At 35.3% G+C, this 16910-nt stretch overlaps 1 protein-coding gene across 2 annotated transcripts in view; it reads left to right on the top strand.

Annotated features, from left to right (window-relative positions):
- DCK (deoxycytidine kinase) overlaps window positions 1-14684 on the top strand; it is a 29927-nt gene extending 15243 nt beyond the window's left edge. The window contains exons 4-8 of one of the 2 annotated variants that reach the window (XM_064285723.1): window positions 4937-5130; window positions 6121-6268; window positions 8445-8560; window positions 9230-9320; window positions 11336-14684. In XM_064285723.1, coding sequence (XP_064141793.1) covers window positions 4937-5130; window positions 6121-6268; window positions 8445-8560; window positions 9230-9320; window positions 11336-11362 — 576 coding nt within the window. In that variant the 3' untranslated portion in view covers window positions 11363-14684. The remainder of the gene's footprint in view (window positions 1-4936; window positions 5131-6120; window positions 6269-8444; window positions 8561-9229; window positions 9321-11335) is intronic. The other variant, XM_003414161.4, reaches the window with a different exon arrangement.
- Window positions 14685-16910: the final 2226 nt, after the last annotated feature.

Below are 16910 nucleotides of genomic sequence, written 5' to 3'. Positions count from 1 at the left end.
AATGGAAGAAATGATGATGTAAAAGAGCTGAACAGAAGATTTCAAAGGGTGGCTTGAGAAAACAAAAGTATTATAAAGAAATGTGCAAAGACCTGGACTTAGAAAATCAAAAGGGAAGAACATGCTCAGCATTTCTCTAGCTGAAAGAACTGAAGAAAAAATTCATACCTCGAGTGGCTTATTAATATTGAAGGATTCTATGGTGAAAATATTGAATGATGCAGGAAACATCAAAAGGAGATGGAAGGAATATACAGAGTTACTGTACCAAAAAGAATTGGTTGACCTTCAGCCATTTCAGGAGGTAGCATATGATCAAGAACCAATGGTACTGAAGGAAGAAATCCAAGCTGCACTGAAGGCATTGGCGAAAAACAAAGCTCCAGGAAATGACTGCAATACCAACGGAGATGTTTCAACAAACAGGTGCAGCACTGAAGGTGTTCACTCAGCTATGTCAAGAAATTTGGAAGACAGCTTCCTCGCCAGCTGACTGGAAGAGATCCGTATTTGTGTCCATGCCAAAGGAAGGTAATCCAACTGAATGCAGCAATTATTGAACAATATCATTAATATCACACACACAAGTAAAATTTTGCTGCAGTTCATTCCAAAGTGGTTGCAGCAGTACATTGACAGGGAACTGCCAGAAGTTCAAGCCTGGTTCAGAAGAGGATGTGGGACGAGGGATATCATTGCTGATGTCTGATGGACCTTGGTTGAAAGTAGAGAATACCAGAAAGATGTTTACCTGTGTTTTATTGACTATGTAAAGGCATTTGACTATGTGGATCATAATGTCGCAATGAATGGGAATCCCGGAACACCTAATTGTGCTCATGAGGAACCTGTGCATAGACCAAGAGGCAGTTGTTTGAACAGAACAGGGGATTATTGCCTGCTTTAAAGTCAGGAAATGTGTACCTCAGGGTTGTATCCTTTCACCATACTTACTCCATCTGTATGCTGAGCAAATAATCTGAGAAGCTGGACTATATGAAGAGGAACACGTCATCAGGATTGGAGGAAAACCCAGTTACAACCTGTGATACACAGATGACACAGCCTTGCTTGTTGGAAGTGAAGAGAACTTGAAGCACTTACTAATGAAAATCAAAGACTACAGCCTTCAATATAGGTTGTACCTCGACATAAAATAAAAGTCCTCACAACTACACCAATAAGCAACATGATAAACGGAGAAAATATTGAAGTTGTCAAGGATTTAATTTTACTTGGATCCACAATCAACGCCCACGAAAGCAGCAGTCAGGGAATCCAACGATGTATTGCATTGGGCAAATCTGCTGCAAAAGACCTCTTTCAAGTGTTAATAAGCAAAGATGTTACTTTGTGGACTAAGTTGTGCCTGACTTAAGCCATGATGTTTTCAGTGGTCTCATATGCAATCAGAGCAGAGGCCAGGCTGAGGGGCCAAGAGTGAAGCCTGCCTGTGGGCACAGCTTAGAAGCTGTCCTAACTGAAGAACTGTATCCCTAGTCATTCCTGATCTAAATTGTAACATCTTACTTCCCTAATAAACCCCATAACTGTGAGTATGGTCTGTGAAGCCTGTGTAGCAATTGCAGTGAATTATTGAACACAGTAGAGAAGTAGAAGTGCCATGGGAAGGATGGCTGGTGTTAAAATTGGCAAAAAGGTTGGAGGGTGGAGGTGTAGTTCTCTCTCCTGCCTCTTATGAAGTTCGATGAGGCCAGACATCACCATCTGTGCCATTTTTACAGACCTAAATCATCTTTTTTCAACCTTTTTTGATGCTTGTACTACTACTTCAGAAATTAGTGAACAAGTCTGTATATAAATATTCTTCAGGATCTTGGTCTACCTCTTTTCTAATGATAGGTAGCTGTCTACTATGAGTCGGAATCGACTCCAGCGACACTGGGTCTTTTGGTTTGTCTACACGTCTTGTTCATTTTAGTTACCCATCTGGACCTTTCGAATCTACATTTGCCTTTTTTCTCATTCACAGGGGAGATTATTTAAGTAAATTCACCATTTAAGTCACTTGTCAAGAAATTGGTTTAATATTTTTTTTCCTCCATAGAGCACTGTTTGAAATAACCTTAATATGTATTTTTCAAGTTCACTGATTATTTTGATTGGGTTCCATTTCTATAATATTTTAAATCAGTGATTTAATTGGTTATTTTCCTAAATTAATTAATTAGGTTTATCGAATATGTAATTATGTTGTTATATTTATTTAACAAAGATATTTGAAACACATACCTCGTGAATCCTAAATTATTTGAGATACAATATAGCATCCATTTAAAAACTGTTATTTTATTTAACTAAACAAATATATACATATTGTCTATAATTACTAAGTAAGCCAAGAAGTTTTTATGTGGGTTAGATTCATTGATATTTACCATAGAAATTAAATCTGAGAAATTTTAAAGACATCAATTACTTTATTTAAAATTACAATAAACTAATTACATGTTAACATAAATAATATATTTTGTAGAACAGAAGAAATTCAGTGAGAAAATTGGCATTGCTTTAAATTTTTACAAATATCTTTAATGTCTGACTTGATAGCAAAACCTAGATTCTCATATCTGCTTCAGCTTTCTGTCTGTGGCAGTATCACATGTCATATAGCCTCTGGGAAACTGCTATATATTCATGAGAGTGGAAAAAACCAAAAATTTCACTCTTAATATTATTATGAAAATAGGCTTTTCCTTTTGGACCCCTGAAGGATCTCAGGGGCCCCTGGTGGTTTCTCTATCACACTTTGAGAGCTGCTGCCCTTGAAAATATATTACTTCATCTATCGAAAACAAAGACTCAAAATAAAAAAATAAATAAGACTGTAGAAAATAAGGTTCCTTTAAAAAAATAACATCTAAAAAATTAATTTTTTTAGCATATCCAGTCTGTGTTCAAATTTCCCCGTTGTCTTGTACTTTTTTTTTTTTTTTTTTAACAGTTTATTCAAACCAGGAGTTAAACAAGGCCCACTCATTATATTTGGCTGATGTATCTTTTAAGCTTTAATCATTGGTTCTCTCTTCCTGTTTTTTTTTTTTTTTCCTTTGCAATTTTATTTGTTGAAGAAATAGGCCATTGTCCTGTACAATTTCTCTGCTTTTGGATTTGGCTGAGTGCATTTGGCGAAGTGTGAGTTAACAGGTTTCACCATTCTCTGCGTTTCCTGTACGTTTGTAGTTAAATCTGAGGCTTGATTAGATTTAGCTTTGATTTTGGGGGGGGGGGTGAGGGAGGGGACAAGATTTCTTATGTGATGCTTTTATTCCTTTTGCATTACATTAGGAGAAATATAAATGCCTTCTTTTATCTTTCATTGCTGTTAACTGCCTTTGAGTAGGCCCCGACTCCTGGCAGCGCCATGCACAGAGGTGCCTGCACATGAAGTGCCTTGACCAGCAATCAAATCCTGGTCTCCCTAATGGAAGGCGGGAATGCTACTGCTGAACCACCCCGCTAACCCCTTCTTTTAGTGATGTTAGTTCAGATGTTGTCAGCCTAGTCCATCCATTATAAAGTTCCCTTTCAGTTTCTGTAATGATTTTAGCAACTATTGTTAATATTGCATGTCAATGCTATGTTTCATCAGGTATTGCAAAAGCTGATAATGTAATTCCAAGCTTTCTGATTTTATTAGCTGGAATTCTTCTGTAAAAAAGACCTTTTCCTCATGAACTACTTCACTACTCTGAAATAGCATGCATACAGAACAGGCCAGAATAAAATGCTTGATTTTTCTTTTTTTCCTTTATCTACAAATTTACAGAATAACTAATTGGTATTCTAGAAACCTCCAAAGATGACTAAAGTGATTTTTTTTTTTAGATCTGAATATTATGAATGAATGGATTTTGCATCACAGTCATTGCTTTTGATATTCAAATTGTCCCATCTTTGACCAGTGAAAGCCCCTTCATTTTGGCTTCTTTACCTTTGACACAACCCCAGTAGTCTTTGATAGCTTCCTTGTTTTCTGGAACAAGATATGTCAAGTGACCTTTGTGTTCCTTCCTCAGACCTGGTATCAACTATGGAACTGTGTTTCCTTTCACTTGGAAATGGCACTTAGAGGTCAGAATCTGGGTGGTAGATATATGTTCATTGCTGCTGAGTTGTCATTGTTTAAAGGCCTTTTTGGTGGACAGAGCCAGGACACTCTGGCTATATATATTTCTATATGTTATAGAAAGAAAAATAATTGAGTTTTTAATGCTATTTCCAATTCAGATGTAAGATTACAGAGTTTTTACTTGATTTTTTAAAATTTTTATATCTTTTTAAACGCAGGAACTGTAGGTTTTAATGATATGATTATTGAACTGCAAAATCTTGGGGAAATCTGTTTTGTTAGAAGATTTGGGGTCACAAATTCAAATGCCTGAGGGTCAGGCAGCTAACATATGAACAAATCAGGCTTGTTATGAGAGTCCACAAGGAATGGTAGAGGCTGATAGATTGGGGAACATGCGTCCCACCTATGGGAGCATATGTAATTTGGCTCCAGCTTATTTTTGCCAAGTGGAAATGCAGGTGCAGTATTCCTTGATATTCTAATTTCTAAAAGAAGGTATAAATCCAGGTATTTTATGTGAAATTATTTAGCTTTTAAATACTGACAACTAGTTCAAAGTTTTTAAGTCTCGTTAAGGCCAAACAAATAATTTCTTCTAATGGACTATCAGTTTGTGACCTCTTCTAAGAAAGACCTGAGGAATTGGTAGTTTGTACCAGCTTTTCAGCATCTTCCAGACTGTAGGCAACCTGAAAGATATAGTGGGAAAAAGTACAGTGAAGCTGACTTAATCATCCTACTCTGCCTATCATGATGCATTTATTATGCACCTTCCTTTTGGATCTTTTTTTTTTTAAATCATTAACTTCACTTTTGCTTTTTTTTTCATATTCAAAATAGGAACTGACAACATCTCAGAAAAGTGGTGGCAATGTTCTTCAGATGATGTATGAGAAACCTGAACGATGGTCTTTTACCTTCCAGTCATATGCCTGCCTCAGTAGAATACGAGCTCAACTTGCCTCTCTCAACGGCAGGCTCAAAGATGCTGAGAAACCTGTGTTATTTTTTGAGCGGTCTGTGTATAGTGACAGGTATTTGTAAATGGTTTGTACTTGTATGTTTGGAGTCTTTTGACTAAGAACTAGACTTTTTTTTTTTTTTCCTGCTCTCTTGGAATCAAATTAATATGAGAGTCTGCTGGGGAATTTGAGATGGAAAATGATAATCCATATCAGAAGTTCTAGGCTTCATGGGAACTGTGGGGAATATGGTAGTTATTCAAATTTGCAGCAAGCTTTTTTTTTTTTTTGAAATCTCCATCCTTTTTAAAATTCTTGTCTGCTCTGGAGATGGAGAGTCTGTCTATATTCTAGACTTATATAGTATGAGATTAGAAATCTGTGGGGACCTTAGAATTACCCTGCTTACGTAAAGGTTTTTTGACCTCCGAAGTTAGCTCAGAGTAGTAGTTCTCAGACATTTTAGTCTTAGGACCTGTTTACACACTTAATAATTATTCAAGAATCCAAATAGCTTTGGGTATAATTGACACTTATGTTATTAGAAATTAAGATTGAGAAATTTTAAAAATATTTATTAATTTAACATTAACAATAAACTCATTACATATTAACATAAATAACATACTTGTGATTAAAAAAAAAAACACATCTTCCGAAACAGCACAAAAAATTAGAAGAGTGATATTATTTTTGTAAATTTGTAAAATATTTGACCTAATAGCAAAAGCTGTATTCTCATATCTGCTTCTGTATTCAGTCTGCTGTGATATGTTTTTTTGAAGTGCAGTATATGAAGAAAATCTGGCCTCTCACATACCCCCTGAAAGGGCCTTGGGTACTTCCAGGGGCCCTCAAACCACATTTTGAGAACCTGTTGGCCAAGAACGTATTTCCTATAGTTGGAAAGACTTTTTTTTTTCTTTTTCTGTCTGAAGGACTTTCTAGGACAGGTTTCGGAGAATGTTCTATTCCATTTTCTCTCTTGGATCCAGTTTCTCTTTTTTCTTTTTTCATACTTTCTTGAAAAGAATTTAAGTATTGATGTGGACTCTCTTTCAGGTATATTTTTGCATCTAATTTGTATGAATCTGACTGCATGAATGAAACTGAGTGGACAATTTATCAAGACTGGCATGACTGGATGAATCACCAGTTCGGCCAAAGCCTTGAATTGGATGGAATCATTTATCTTCGAGCCACTCCAGAGGTGAGACCCAATAAAGATTTGTTTGTTCCATTACAACTTTAAAGTAATATTTAGAAAGCTTTTCAGTGGAATACAGTAAAGGCAATTTAGTTTAACTCCACTCCCTACCCGCCAGGTCCCCACCTCCAAGTTACAAAGTTCTAACTACATAGAAGCATTCTACTTTCTCAGCAAACTGAAAGTCCAGATTTGGCAATTACTCTTTTAGGTCCTTTTCTCTTGTTTCTCAGTTCTGTTTTATTTTTCTTCATCATTTCTTCCTAACTTTTTCTGGCTGTCTCATCTATCACAGCTAGAGGAAGGAACTTGCTCAAGCAAGTCCTAGAATATAGGCTTCATGAAGTAGGACTTTGGATATGTTAATTATTGTTGAATTTTTAGTTCCTAGAATAGGGCATGGGCATATAATAAGAGCTCAGTAAATATTTGCTGAATGAATGGTAAAGTTGATGGAGGTCTATTTCAAGAAATCTTTTATGGTTGTTCATGGTTTAGAACGAGTAGGTTGTGGCAGCTGTAGCTAAGAAGGGACTTATAAGACCTTACCTATTTTCACGTTAATGGACCTCACTTGAAAATGTGCCTTTTATAATTGGTTGTAACATAGCTATTCTTGTTTACATATGAAATTATATAGTGAATCCAGGAAGATCAAGTGAATGCCTTTCATAAAATTAATCTAAATAATAAGAACTTAACATTGAATAAGAAAATTTCCAGTGTTAGTGCCTGCATTCCTATTGTTTTTCTGGTTATTCCTATTTCTTCCCTAAGTCACATAGTAGGCTCTAATAAATGTAAATATCATGACTTCCAGCTTGAAAGTAGCTACAATACTGTGAGGCTTTAGAAGCTGAATTTTAAAAGTAACTAGCTCTCTAATTCCAGTAGATGATTTGTTCCTCTTCTAACATCAATTAATCTAGAATCAACAATAAGAATTTTTTTTGAAATTCATTATTAAAAGAATTTTTTAAATTACAAAAATAGTAAAGGTGGGTATTACTTTTTTTAATGAAACAAGAACATAAGGAAAACTAAATAAACCCATTCTACCAGAAATATTTATAGTCAGTATCTTAAAGCTTAAAACAAAATTTTATTTTATTAATAGTATTTATAATATCTTTTGATTAGAAGGCCTTAATTAAAAAGAGAAGATTTTTAAATTGACTTTGAAACACAGTTTATATGCTACCATGGTCTCATTATGTATATCATTCAGGTTGGGAGTTCTTATTTCTTGGAATACATGGATGAGCTGAGGATCTGTGAATTCCTATAGATTATGTAAAGTTTTGTGCGTATATTTTCAGGGAGAAAAAAATCTAGGGGCTAACTGTCCAGTGTGGTTATTAAAATTAAATGAAATTTTAAGATTCGGTTTCTTAGTGACCACACTAGCAATATTTTAAGTACTCAGATGCCACATGTGGCCAGTGGCTACCTCATTGGCTAGTAGAGGTATAGGGCATTTCTGTCATTGCAGAAGATTCTGTTGGTCCATGCTGGTGGAGAGCTTTCATCACGTTAAGAACCACTGCCTTTAGTGGTTTTACATTATCTAAACATAGACATTTTATAATTAAGTTTAGTTAACCACAAAGTGAGATTACTTTGATAAATTGGTATACCTTTTAGCTGCCCTCTCAAAAAGTTTTAAATAAATGTTTAATGATTTTTCTTCCTTTTTACCAAACTTAGGAAGTACATTTCATCTGTAGATGCCAAAACTGTATAGACTTTGTTTTTGACCTATTTTTTGAAAGCAATGCTTAGTATAGAGGCACCAAATGGCTATGGAAAGTACAAGAAGGGAAAATGAACTACTTCATAAATGAATGAAATAGAAATTTTTGGCAAGCATAACTAAAGAGACACCAAAACCAAAAACCAATTGCTGTCAAGTCGATTCCATCTCATGGTGACCTCATGTGTGTTAGAGTAGAACTATACTCCATAGGGTTTTCAGTGGCTGATTTTTCAGAAGTAGATCACAAGTCCTGTCTTCCGAGATACCACTGAGTGAACTTAAGCCTCCCAACTTCTGATGTACCACCCAGGAACTCCAAAGAAACACTAGGGAAGAAATTCTTAAATTTGTTGGCAGGGAAGAAGAATAATTCTTCCCTGCCTTTCTTTTTCTTTTTCTTATTGCCTTATTGCTTGCTTTTAGAAATGCTTGAATAGAATATATTTACGGGGAAGAAATGAAGAACAAGGCATTCCTCTTGAATATTTAGAGAAGCTTCACTATAAGCATGAAAACTGGCTACTGCATAGAACACTGAAGTAAGACTTAACTTGTTTTTATTTACTATTCATTTTTCTTGCCTTTATTGAATTTTAATCTAAAATTTGGAACATATAAACAGCAATGTATGAAATTTTTCATTTTCAGCCATTTTATTTATTGGTATTGTAATATCTCCCAGAATTATGTGTGTGTTTTGATTCTTTAGATTGCAGTGAGGTTCTGTTTCCTTAAAGTTTTTATAACTAGCATCACTTAGTAGTATTGTCAGCAGAAAGTAGAAAATATATCTGTGTACATTATTTAGGTGCTATCGTTTAAATGTACTTTAAGATAATAGATTTTAAATTTGTTTCTTATAACATGACTTGGGAAGGAGTATAGCATAGTTGTTAATAGCATGTGCTTCGTCATTATCAGGTCTTGGTTCAAAACCACTTATTAGTATCTGAGTTTGGACAGCTACAGAGCCTAAAAGTGACCTCTCTGAGCCTTAGTTTTCTCATCTTTAAGATACAAAATATTCTCACTTTATGGTAAGTTTTTGAGAAGAATCACATACCACAATTCCTGGTTTTCACCTGAGATTTGTAAATCTAGGTGAGAAAGAAGAGGCTGATTTCCAGTGATGATGTAAGAATTAGTTTATGGTGTTTCTCATTTATTGCCTTCCTGATTATTGTGTTTATCTCTCTCTCTTTAAACAGAACCAACTTTGATTATTTACAGGAGGTACCTATCTTAACATTGGATGTCAATGAAGACTTTAAAGACAAACATGGAAGTCTGGTTGAAAAGGTAGGTTTAGGCAAAGACAATAAGCTAATGATTGTTTTGTCTGAAAAAATGTGCTAACTTATGAGAAAACAATTTTATAACAGAAAAGGTTAACAAAGCTATAGTAAGAAACAGTTAAGAGCTTTGGAGGGCTTTTAGACTGTTTAGATTCTAATCCTGACTTCAAATTCTAGCATTGTGGCCTTAGCTAAATTAAGGAGCTTCTCTATCCTTTAGTTCCTCTTTCTATAAAGTAGGGATAATCACAATACAAATGTTCTTTTTCACCCCCTTTTCCTCTCCTCTATCTCTTTTTCTTTTGCTCTCCGTCACACCACCAATCTTTAGATGTTTTAATGATAAACTACTTGTGCAATTAAATTTATCTTTTTCTACTAAATTCAATATGGAGGATACCAAAATCAGAGGATGTAGATCTCATCCATTTTTACTACATTAGCTGAAGTATTGAGATTAAGGGACTTTTAGTTTTGAGTTTTGGTTGAGGTCATTGCCTAATCATTAGTCATTGTTTTAATCAGCATGAATCTGTCCCCCAGATAATTAGGAGTTTAACATATTCTTCTATTAAGTGAGTCATACTCATATTGACTAGGAGAGAATCTGTTGATTTAACACTTGAGAGAAATTAGTAATGGCAATTGTATGACAAATATCCCTAAAAAAAAAAAAAATACCCATGCTAATTAATTTAACAATCTAAGGTTGAGAAAAGAAGCCATAATTCTTTGTTTAGTTATGAGAAAAATTTGGTATTTCATTTCTCCTGACACAAAATGTTTGCTCTTTACTAAAGTACATACTTGGCATTCATAAAGGATATGTCTCAAGAATTTTGAAAGTCTTAATGTTTACAGATAACTATATAGTGTAAGTATATGTAGGGCAATGACGGTTCAGTGGTAGAATTCTTGCTTCCCGTGTGGGAGACCCACGTTTGAGTCCCAGCCAGTGCACCTCAAGCACAGCCACCACTTATCTGTCATTGGAGGCTTTCATGTTGCTGTGTGCTAAACAGATTTCAGCGAAGCTTCTGGGCTAAGACTAGGAAAAAAGGCCTATCAATCGACTTCTGAAAATGAGCCAATGAAAACCTTGTGGATCGCAGCAGTCCTATCCCGTTGTGCACTGGGTTGCTAATGGCAGCTAACAACAACTATAGTATATAGTTGTTTCTCCCATAATACAAAGTAAAGCATAGCTAAAAATTTAAGTGACCTCTTCATGATGTTAAAATATAAGATAGAATTCAGTTGTGATAATATTAAGATAAGCCATTGCAGTACTAACATCCAAACATCAATTTAATTGGCTCTGTAAAACCACTTTTTAATTTATGTAACCCTTCTATGTTTTGACTAAGAATCATCATTTCATATTATTAATTTTATGTTCATAAATAAAGTTAGCAGTTGGTTTTCTCTTTTAGGGTATTTCCTACAAAGCAATAGTTTTGTCTTTTCAGGAGAAACAACTCTATATTCTAGAATATGTAGAGAACAGTTTTATTGCACTGTGGTGTTGATCAGATGACTTAGTTTATTTACCACTTATGTGTCTTCTTCCCACACACTAGCCTTGCAGAGTACATGATCCAAATTTATTCTTTAGAAAAATTACAAATTATGCCTAGATCTTCAGAGTTGCTTAAACCATTACAGTTATTAATGTTATTAGCAATAAAGCTCCAAATGTCAGTGGTCTCTGGTATTTAAATAAAGAGATTATAAAATTAGCGTTGCTGGTGTTGTAGAACTTTTTCAATCTTAAGTGTAAATTTAATAGCTCCTATAATGACTTTTTTTTTTTTTAAAAAAATGACATTTTAGATCTTTTTTTTTTTTTTAGTACTGCAGTATTTACCAATATTTCTTTTCAAAGTTAAGTAAAATGTTATAGCACTGTGATGGAGTTACCTGTATAGTAACTTTTATGTACTTTTAAATGGAGGTGATATATAAAGATATCTTGAATTAGTCAAGGAATTATATTAATATTTTTTTTCCTTCCCTCAGGTCAAAGACTTTGTGAGCACTTTGTGATCTTGCTGAAGACTGCAGATGCCAGATGTTTCTAGACACTTCAGTTTTGAGTATCTTTGTAGTTCCATATTCATACATGACTCTAGAGAACCCAAGTTTTTTAACCATTTTTACTGCAAGAAAACATTTTTTGTTTTTTAAGATGAACCCTATGCAAAAGTTTACAACTAGTTACTTAACTGGAAAGTTTAATGTTAAATAGCAAACTTTAATTTTACATAGCAAATGGTAGGGTGTCCTGTGTAAATCAGTGCAGTATTAAAAGTTGAGAAGTGGAAATTAAGAACTCTCTAGAATAAGGACGCTGAAATTTAAAATGTTTTCGATCAAGTGCCTCCTTTCCAACCTAGTTTATCTTGAAGATAAGACTACATTTAATACTTAATCACTTCATTGATATTTATTGATGTGTCTATGGCACATTTATACAGCAACCAGTTAGGCTTTGTTCCCAGTTTGGTAGTGATATAACCTATCTTATAAGCCATTTAATCTTTTCTCTGCCTTTGTTTCTTCATCTGCAGCATGGATGAGATGACTTTCATCCTTTTGCATGGGACTTTGGAGATTAAAGAGGAAATGCCTCTATGCTTAAAAGATAACTGAAAATTGTTACTTGAGTATAAAGATTCCATTTACATGGAGCTGAAAATAGCTACTCACATCCTCCCTTCTCAGATTGTTCTTTTAGGATGGAAAATGATTTTTATAGTTGATAGTTGTTTTTTTTTTTCAACTATGATTGTCCTTAAATCATCTGAGTTGGAAGTATAGTTTTCTCTAAATTTCTTTCCAAAAAGGCAATGTTAGTAGAACATAATGAGAGACTAGTTTTTCCGTTTTATTTTCCATTGTTCCTGCACTGGGAGTGAGTAGTCTTTCTTTACTTTACCCTTGGTGATGAGTTAAAAGAGAAACTCTGAAACCAAAGTAGATTATTTTAGCAGTTTGGTCTGTTTAGTCCCAATTCTTATTTCCTACTTCATCTTGTTTCCCCTGCTGTCTGAATTAATTAGGCAGCCTGCTATTTTTAAAGATTAAATAAAAGCCACACATTTCTACTTTGAGATCACTGTGTTCACTCTCCACATCATAGTTTGCACTGCTTCTTTTTAGGGTTTTGCCTTATGTATTTTCCAACAATTTAGGGGAAATTACTGATAAAAATTATCTTGCTTTATATGTTATATATCCTGAAAGAATTATCATTTTTTGATGAGTTAGGAAATATATGTAACAAAAAAGACAGGGTAGAACCATTTCCATCAAAAAGAATCACCAAAAAATCAAACCAAACTTGATGCTGTTGAGTTGATTCTGTTCATAGTGATCCTACAGGACAGAGTAGAACTGCCCATAGGGTTTTCAAGGAGCAGCTGGTGGATCCGAACTGCTGACCTTCTGGTTAGCAGCCAAGCACTTAAGCACTGCACCACCAGTGGGCCGATAAGTGATAAGGCATACGTAATTACTTATCTTTAAGCTCCTTACAGGAGCCCTGGTGGTGCATTTTGAATCCATCAGCTATTCCTTGGAAACCCTACGGAACAGTTCTACCCTGTGTTATAGGATTGCTATGAATCGGAATTGAATTGATGGCAATAGATTTTTTTTTTTAAGCTATTTATATAAATAGTTGTAATTTTAAAAATGCATAGATTCACATTAGGTCTGTATAATGAAAGAGTTTTGTTTTTTTGTTTTTGCTTTTTCCCAGTTTCCCATTGCCGTTGATTTCAACTCAGAGTGACCGTGTAGGGCAGAGTAGAACTGGCCCATAGAGTTTCTGAGGAGTACCTGGTGAATTAAAATGCCAACCTTTTGGTTAGCAGCCATAGCTCTTAACCACCACGCCGCCAGGCTTTCTGGATTGTTTAGTTAAGGTGTGCAGTATTTTTTTCTATGTATTTAACCTTTCTAAATGGCATTTTAGAGAAAAATCCTTTGTTTTATGAAATGAGGGAAGTCATTTTACTTTGAAACTTATTTTCCTTTTAAAAATGTCATCTTTTATACTTTGGTTACTTATTCAAAGATGGTAATTTAGTGGGTTAACTAGTCCAAATGCACTGATTTTGAAAAGGGGACTTAGTTTCAAACGTTAAACACCAGAAATATTTAAACTGACTTATTATATTGTATGAATTTTTTATTTGTCTGTTTTTCTTTGGCTAAATGAATTTGTGTACTTAGTTAAATACTTGCCTAATAAAACCAAACCAAACCAGCTGCCGTCGAGTCAATTCCAACTCATAGCGACCCTCTAAGACAGAGCAGAATTGCCTCATAGGGTTTCCAAGGCCATAAATCTTTATGGAAGCAGACACCCACATCTTTGTTCCACAAAGCAGCAGGTGGGCTGAACTGCTAACCTTTTGGTTAGCAACCGAAAGCTTTAACCTCTGTGCCACCAGGGCTTCTTGCTGAATAAATAAGTATAAATCTCATGAGCTTTAATGGAAGTACATTTGTTGAAATGATTACATCTTTTTAGACTTAAAATTTATTGTACATTTGAAGAAAAATAACAAAGGTGACCGTGGTCTATATAAATGACATTGACTCTTTAAGTGGAGAATTATAATTCAGTGATATTTGCTGACCCTTTTTAAAAATGTCTAATGATTTTGTTTTAAACTGAAAAATTAAAAAGAAGTTAATGTATTAACTTGTCCTGACTCAAAACCTCTACTGGTGGGGTGGTGGACAGAAGAGAAATGAGTTTGCATTATCTCTTGAATCCTATATCATCTTTTTTAAGAGTATACTTTTTAAGAGTACTGCTTTTTAATAGTTCACTGTTTTAAGAAGTTAATAAAATCTCAAAACTTATTTTCCTCATCCAGAATTTTTCTGTTTACTATGTCTGAAACTTAGAATACTATATACTGAGCCATCTGGAAATTGTTGTTAGTTGTGGCTGAATTGGCTCCAACTCACGGTATGTTGTTGTTAGATGCTGTCAAGTCAGTTTTGACTCATAGTGGCCCTGTGTACAACAGAACAAAACACTGCCTGGTCCTGTGCCATCCTTACGTCGTTGCTATGTTTGAGCCCTTGTTGCAACCACTGTGTCAATCCATGTCATTGAGGGTCTTCCTCTTTTTTGCTGACCTTCTGCTTTACCAAGCATAATGTCCTTCTCCAGGGACTAGTCCCATCTGATTATATGACTAAAGTATGTGAGATGAAGTCTTGCCATCCTCACTTGTGTATAACAGAAGGAAATGTTGCTTAGTCCTGTGCCATCTTCATGATTGTTGGTGTGATTGTTGCTGTGACCATTGTGTCAATTGTGTCATTCCATCTCATTTAGGATTGGCCCTCTACCAAACATGATGTTGGCCATCTACCAAACGTGATGTTCTTTTCTAGTGGTTGGTCTTGCCTAATGATGTGTCCAAAGTCAGTGAGTCGATGTCTTGCTGTCCTCGCTTCTAAGGAACATTCTAGTTGTGTTTTTTTTTTTTTAAGACCGATTTGTATGTTCTTTTGGCAGTCCATGGTATATTCATTATTTTTCTCTAACACCACTGTTTGAACACTGGAATTCTTTCTTTTCATTGTTCAACTTTCACAACCTGAGATTAGGTCTGTTATGTTTAAAAGAATAGGAGGTCCCGATGTGTTTTCAAAATAAAGATATAAACCTTAAAATCTCCAGAAAAACGCTAGATAAGTTGCTTAAAGTGTTTCTAAATCCTGGTAAACAGTTGCCTTCTTTGTCTAACAAATCTTAGACCACTTGTTTTTTGGACTTAAAATTAATTTTATACTTAGAAGTAGTTGCAGAAGCATTATGGAGAGTTAACATTTACCCATCACCCTGCTTCCTTCATGATAACATCTTACTGAACCATGGTACACTCATCAAAACCAAAAATTGACGTCAGTACACTATTAACTAAGCTACAGACATTTAGATTTCACCAGTTGTTGGGTAAAGAATTTAGCGTTACCCAAAGTAGGCGGCCTTTGTCCTTGGTTCTTAAGAAATAACCCTTGGAATAATTGGAATGTCTTGGTCTGAGGCTTCCAGGCCACACCTGAGGATTTGTTCTGGCAAGTGGGGCTGACTAGACCAGAAAATATATTCATCAAATATCCACAGGAGGCATGATTTAGCCTATCATGCAGACTGGCCAATAAAAGCCAGAAACACGAAGATTCAGAGTTTCCTGGTTGGCAAAGGGTGGGTGATGCATGTTCTTTGAGACACGGAAGCTGTGTGTTGAGGACCCTCCTATCCCTCACCTGTGCATCTCTTCCTTATGATCATCCTAATTAGTATCTTTGCTATAATAATCTGTAAGTAGAGTGCTTTCTGTGAATTCTATTAAGTCATTTCAGTGAATTATTGAAGCTAAAGGAAAAGGGGGAGGCTGCAGGTGAAAGTGAGGATTCCTGTGGGCTCCAAACTTATGACTGTCGTCTGCCAATTGGCAGTCTAAAAAATGGTGTTCTTTTAATCTGTGGGATCTGCCCTAGCCCCATGTGGTTAGTGTCAGAGGGTGAGCCATGTGATGGCTGGTGTCAAATGATTGAGAAGTGGGGTTGGATTCATGTTAATTCTTACCGACGAAGTCATCCATGAACCAGTGGTATCTCTTTTTAAAAACTTTAAATGAAAAAAGTTCAATAGGCAAGTAAATTGGTATTTTCAGTTTGTGTTGTGAAATTTGATAAAAATCACTCTTTTCTTACCAGGCAACACATTTCATGTTTGTGCCAAAATAATTTTGTGTTTCCTGAGGTATGAGCTGTCTAGATTTACTAATACTTTAGGGTCTTATTGGCGGCAGGGAGGGGGGAGTCAGATTTATTTATATAATAAATTTGTTTTTTTCTTACCCCCAGGTAGATAAATTGAATATTGGAAAAGGAGAGCAAGTTAGTAGAATTTAGTTTTTCTCTATATTCTGTGGCATACCTTGGAGTATTGTAAATTAGTTAGAAAATGTATTAATACTCACCATCAAGGCAGTGAAGTAAGAAGCTCCATGTTCCCATCTCCCCATGGAAACATCAAAAAAAAAAAAATAGAAATTTTCAGAATTAACCTTTTTGGAACTCTGGTGAACAATCAGGGGTTCATAGCAACCAAGCAAAAGCTTTTCAAAACTCTAAGGTTTGTGGATTTTTGATACTGGCTCATGCCCCACCCCCAGCCTCAGCTTGGCAGCAAGCTTAAGGCTGCAGCCCACATTTCCAGCTTGGGACTCTGGTCCCTGATTCTGGAGTGAGCAGTGCACAACTTATTCACAAATTATAGTTTATTTAAAACTGTCAAATGACTACCTAAAAAAACTGAAGCAAAGCGCCCATTTGTTTTGTCCATCTTGGAGGACACTGAGGGCAGAGGAGTGGCAGGCATAGCCTGAGCCACCACAACGTGAACTGAGGAGCCTATGACCTCTTAAGGCAAAAGAGTGAGACGCACAGTGGAAAGCTTAGGGACAAGGTAAAAAAGTTTGGTAAAGAGTTTCTTTGGGAGACTGGGACATTGAAAGGCACCTGTGTATAATTTGGAGAGCCACATGGATGCCCA

This window comes from Loxodonta africana, chromosome 5, assembly GCF_030014295.1.
Source record: "Loxodonta africana isolate mLoxAfr1 chromosome 5, mLoxAfr1.hap2, whole genome shotgun sequence".
NCBI lineage: Eukaryota > Metazoa > Chordata > Mammalia > Proboscidea > Elephantidae > Loxodonta > Loxodonta africana.
Note: the sequence above shows the minus strand (reverse complement) of the source record. Positions and strands in the feature narration are given on the sequence as shown.